Source organism: Condylura cristata, unplaced genomic scaffold, assembly GCF_000260355.1.
Source record: "Condylura cristata isolate star-nosed mole 26May11 unplaced genomic scaffold, ConCri1.0 scaffold00025, whole genome shotgun sequence".
NCBI classification, from domain to species: domain Eukaryota; kingdom Metazoa; phylum Chordata; class Mammalia; order Eulipotyphla; family Talpidae; genus Condylura; species Condylura cristata.
The window spans coordinates 29,782,995-29,787,881 of NW_004567126.1; the positions used below are offsets into that span (position 1 = coordinate 29,782,995).

Here is a 4,887-nt window from a genome sequence, read left to right on the forward strand (position 1 = left end):
ACCAGCCGCGAGCAGCCCTCGGGGCTCCCTGACGCAGGCTGGGGTGTGTTTCTGGCTGGAAATGCTCATGTGTCGTCTCCTTTTGTGTCCTTCAGGAAACTTTATAATTATATGGGATTAATTTTACAGGTCACATGCACGGACACCTAATTACTTTACACCCTATTGCCAGGAGCCCGGTGGGATTTTCCCCTTGTTTGTCTAAGCTATGACACAGAAAGTTATGAATTTCTCTGTCTTGGTTTTTATCTTATCCTGCTCTTATTGTTTGTTTTTTTAAGATTGATTTATTTATTTATGCACACAGAACTGGGGTACAGGACAGCGGCGCAGGGGTGGTGAGATGATTCTCCAGAGACGGAGGGGAGAGCAGAGCAGGTAGATTGAAGTACACTGCTGAGGGGGGCAGTGGGTGGGACAGGAGGGGTCTGCTGCGCCCTGTGGGTCACCCCTGGGCCAGGGACTGAACTGGTGCTGGAGCAGCGGCAGTTAGCTTCACAGTGCTGTGCTTTAACCCGCTGCACCGGGGCCTCCCTGTGGCGCATGGGGTTAAAGCACAGCACCATGAAGCCATCACAGCTGCCACTGCACTAGTTTGATCCCCGGCCAAGGAGGTGACCCACAAGGTGTGACAGACCTCTCCTAACCCGCCGCTGCTCCCCAACAGTTCTCCTGTTCTGCTCCCCACTCTGTGTCTGGTGAATCCTCACATCCCCCCCACTTCTGGCCTGTACCCCAGTTCTGTATGTATAAATAAATAAATATATATGTGTGTGTGTGTGTAACCCGTTGCACCCCCAGGGCGGCCTCCTGCCTTTACTGTCTTCTAAAAGCTTCTTAGCTGATCTGTAGACTCAAGTTGGTCAACTGCAAATACAATTTTCTTTCTGATCCTTGAGCCTTTTCTTCTTGCTGTGTCGCACGGGGCAGCCTTGCTAGAAAAATGCTGACTCCCCTCGCAGCATTTCAATCCTGCGGTCCCCTCGCCCAGGGTGGTGGCCCGGCTGCCCAGGGGCAGAGTGCTGCCGTGGCTGCCCCCGGTGGCCAGCATCTGTCCCGCCAGCCGGCTCCTCCCCTCTGCTCCCTGGACCCTACGCCCGCCGGCAGCTGGTCCTGTCTCTGCGGTGCAGTGCCATGCCCGCCCGCGCACATCAGAGAGGCCAGAGAGCAGGGCCCGCAGCGGACCCCGAAGGGGCTGTGACCCGCGGCGGGCCAGTGACTGACCACAGCGGGCCTCGTCGGAGCCGTCAGCGCAGTCCACTCTGTCGTCGCACTCCGGGTTCTCCTTGGTCACACACTGGCTGTTGCGGCAGGAGAAGGCGCTCTCCGGACAGCGACCTGAGGATGGAGCGCCGAGTGGGAGCCCACGCCCCTCTCCCGCTGCCCGCCCAGCGAGACCCACTGTCCCTGCAGGGTCGCCGGAGCGGAGAGCAGCGAGCGCCTGCTCCCGTCTCTGACTACCGCGGAGATGATTTTCCCCTGTTAGTGCAGAGATGCCGCCGGGCGTCTATTGGCACCGAGACCAGCCCGTGCCATGGGAGAGAGAGCGAGTGTGTCCGGCGGGCACGGTGTGGACATCAGACCGCTGGGCGCGTCTGCCGATGCCTGATACGTGCTCACATAGCGCCTGGCTACAGGTCCAGAATCCCAGAAGTTGCATTTAAAGCCAGTAAGGGCCTCCCTGGTGGCAGTGGGCAGCACCGTGAGGCGGCCGCAGCCGCTGCAGCGCGAGTCCGGTCCCGGCAGGGGAGTGACCGCCGGGGCAGCAGACCCCTCCTGTCTCCCCGCGGCTCCCCTCAGCAGTGTGCTTCGTCCATCTGCCTGTTCTGCTCCCCGCTCTGTCTGGTGGATCCGCTCACAGCACCTGACTCTCTGGCCTGTACCCCAGTTCTGTATGCTAAATAAATCAGTAAGTAAATAAACAAATAAAATAAAAACAGAAAACGGGTGTAGCTGGGTTTCTGAAAGTGAGGTAAAATCATCTTCGGGGCTCGGCTCGGCGGCCTCAAGCGCCCACGCGCAGCCCTCCAGCTCTGGAAGGTTCTCTGCTGCCCCACCGGAGCCGGCCCGTTGGACACTGGCTCCCTCCCTGCCCGGGCACCACCCTCTGTGTCTCTGTGGCTCCTGCAGGGCCTGGGCACAGCTCACGCTGCGTCTGCCCTGGTGGCTGACTCCACGGGGCGTCAGGGCAGGCCCCCAGGGGGACGTGCGTGAGCGTGGCCTTCACGCTCAAGGCTGAGGAGGTGTCCATGGTCTGGCCGGGCCACATTTCATTTTCCCCTAAGATTTATTTATTTATGCATACAGAACTGGGGTGCAATCCAGAGATGCAGGGGGTGAGAGGAGTCATGAGAGACAGAGTGGGGAGCAGAACAGGCAGGTGGACGAAGTGCACTGCTGAGGGGAGCAGCGGGGAGACAGGAGGGGTCTGCTGTGCCCCGGGGGTCACCCCCTGGCCGGGATGGGACTCGCGCTGCAGCGCCTCGGCAGGCTCCCAGTGCTGCGCCCTGACCCCTGCGCCTCGAGGAGGGCCGGGCCACACCTGTTCATCTCACACTCATTTGTAATAACATCTCTTCACTTAGCCCAGCCCTGAAGTGCTGCTATTTCAGGTGCCGCCGGCGTCGACAATGACCAGGGCGACTCCTCAGTCTTCCTGGGAGGGTGTCGTGTCACCTGTGGGGGTGAGTCTGCTGCCCTCACACCCCGGGTGCGCTTTGACGCTCAAAGTCACAGGCGTGGGGCGCCCACCGCCCGCTTCCCTGGGGTGAGGGGCTTCTGGGGTGTGAAACGTGCAGCTAAAGCCAGGCAGCTGGGCAGCAGGAGCCAGCGACCGCCCGCTCACCTGTACTAGCTGCTTTTCACTTTCTGATGACCTGACACCAGGGGTCCTGCTGAGCCCAAAGGGGAGACCCCCCGGGTGTCAGTTCCCACAGATGATGGACCTGTCATCGGGGCACACATGCAAACCTCTGGCAACCAGGGCCGCCCCACTTCCCTCCAGTGGGGGCCCTCAGACTCGGGGCTACTAGCCCGTCTCCACCACCACAGGGCCAGGTGGGTGCCAGGGAACCAGGGAGCCCCGTGCACCCTGAAGCCCCTGGAGTCTTCCACCGCCAGCCCTGGCTGCTCCCCCAGGCCCCGCCAAGCCCCTCAACCGCCCCTGCCCCCGCTGACCTGATGACACTCCTGTCCCCAGCCCGCCCACCCAGGCCCCCGCGCCAGCTGCTGGGTGGCTCATTCCTCCACAGCAGATGTGTGCCCTCTCCGGGGCAAAAGCAACAACGCCATACGTTCTCTGAGCAGAGCTTGGCCACACTGACTGCACGTCCCGTCGTTTTTGCTTGTTTTTCTTTTCTTTCCTGATTTTAAATTCTGTTTTCTTTTTGCATTTTAAACGCCTCATCTCCGAGCTCTCTGCCCGGTGGGCAGCTCGTTCCTGCCGCTGGGGTCTCTCTGACGATGGTCAGGCCACCCCCAGAACCCCTCAGCCTCACAGCAGCCAGAGAACAGCCGGCACAGGGGCTCTGGGGACAGAGCAAACATACCTGATTTGAAGTCTCTCTCTGTCCACGGCCCCTTCTGGCTTCCTGTGAGGAAAGGGGGAGACACAATCTCATTCGAGCACAGAAGCTGCTTGAGAACTGCCTCACAGAGCGGCCTGGCCACAGGAATTCCACGCTCGGCCCCTCAGACGGAATCAAACGAAATCTGCTCCTGGCCACAAGTCGCGTGCCCGACGGCCAGTAGGGGCCAGCGGCTACCACGCTGGAAGGTGAGACAGGACGCGTTTCCACCGCGTAGGAGGCCGCTGGTGCCCGTGGGTCACCAGGGCGCCGTTGGGGCCAGAGCTGGCAGGGTGGACGGCAGGGGTGCGGTGGCCGGGTGGGGCCTCGGGTCACAGCGCTGCACCCCAGAGGCCACGGCTTCGTTTTATCTCCTATTTCTACCCGAGGGGTCAGGGGAGGGGGGGAGTCACAGGCGGGTCACGGGCTCAGCCCCAATTGGCCATGGCTCGCTTCTACAGGTGCCAAGAGCAGGTCTGGGTAGTGGTCAGAGGCCAGAGGGCACCAGGGCAGCAGCCCCAGCCCAGCCCTCTGGGGGAGGCCCTTGGCCCCCAGCTCTGTGCCGGGGGGCTGCAGCGTAAGCACGGAGGCCACTGAAAAGTTAGGGGCTCTGTCCCATCCCAGGCCCTTCCGTCGTCACCTGCTCACCTCTGAGCTCCGCAGACAGGATGGTGCCGTAGGCGGCCAGCGCCAGGCCGGGCCCCCGCAGCCGAGCCCGGAGCCCCTCCTGCAGCAGCCTCTCCTCCTCCAGGCCCGGCCGGGGGCCCCACAGCCCGGGGAACAGAAAGTGCAGCCGGAAGCGCACCAGGACGCTGGCGTTGCCCGCCCTGTGGGGGAGGAAGCCTTGCAGGGGCTCCTCTCCGCGGACTCTGCCTGGACCGTCCACCGAGGCCCCGTCACCCCGAAGGCACCCCCCACCTCACCTGTAACTGAGCACCGTGCAGCTCACGCAGCTGGCCTCCAGCTCTGTCTTCCAAAAGCTGCTTAAAAACTGCAACGGGAGACCCCGGCCAGTGCTGAGACGCGGCGAGGGTGGACACCGTCCCCTCCGGCTCGGGCCCGCCTGGGCAGCCCCCTGCGCCCCTCTGCTCCTCACAGGGCACAGGGCTCCTTCAGGCCAAGCCACTGGCCACCCACTCGGTCCCTGTCACCCCCGCCCCCAAGGGCACTGCCACCTCACCAGGGCCTCCAGGGCAGGCGTCAGTGTGCGGCGATACTCGGAGGCCTCCTCCTGCAAGCTGTGGGCGTAGCGGATGCCCAGCAGCTCCGCCGTGTGCTCCACGTCCACGCCCCGGGCAGACAAGGAGGCTGTGGGCCAGAC

The 4,887-nt window shown here is 62.8% G+C and overlaps 1 protein-coding gene across 1 annotated transcript in view; it reads right to left on the reverse strand.

The window, feature by feature from the left end:
• TMPRSS9 (transmembrane protease, serine 9) overlaps positions 1–4,887 on the reverse strand; it is a 23,117-nt gene that overhangs the window by 14,277 nt on the left and 3,953 nt on the right. Inside the window, exons 2-6 of the mRNA XM_004688907.2 lie at positions 4,747–4,874; positions 4,490–4,557; positions 4,207–4,393; positions 3,549–3,582; positions 1,225–1,338 (exon numbers count right to left, since the gene is read on the reverse strand). Of these exons, the coding sequence (XP_004688964.1) occupies positions 1,225–1,338; positions 3,549–3,582; positions 4,207–4,393; positions 4,490–4,557; positions 4,747–4,874 (531 nt within the window). The remainder of the gene's footprint in view (positions 1–1,224; positions 1,339–3,548; positions 3,583–4,206; positions 4,394–4,489; positions 4,558–4,746; positions 4,875–4,887) is intronic.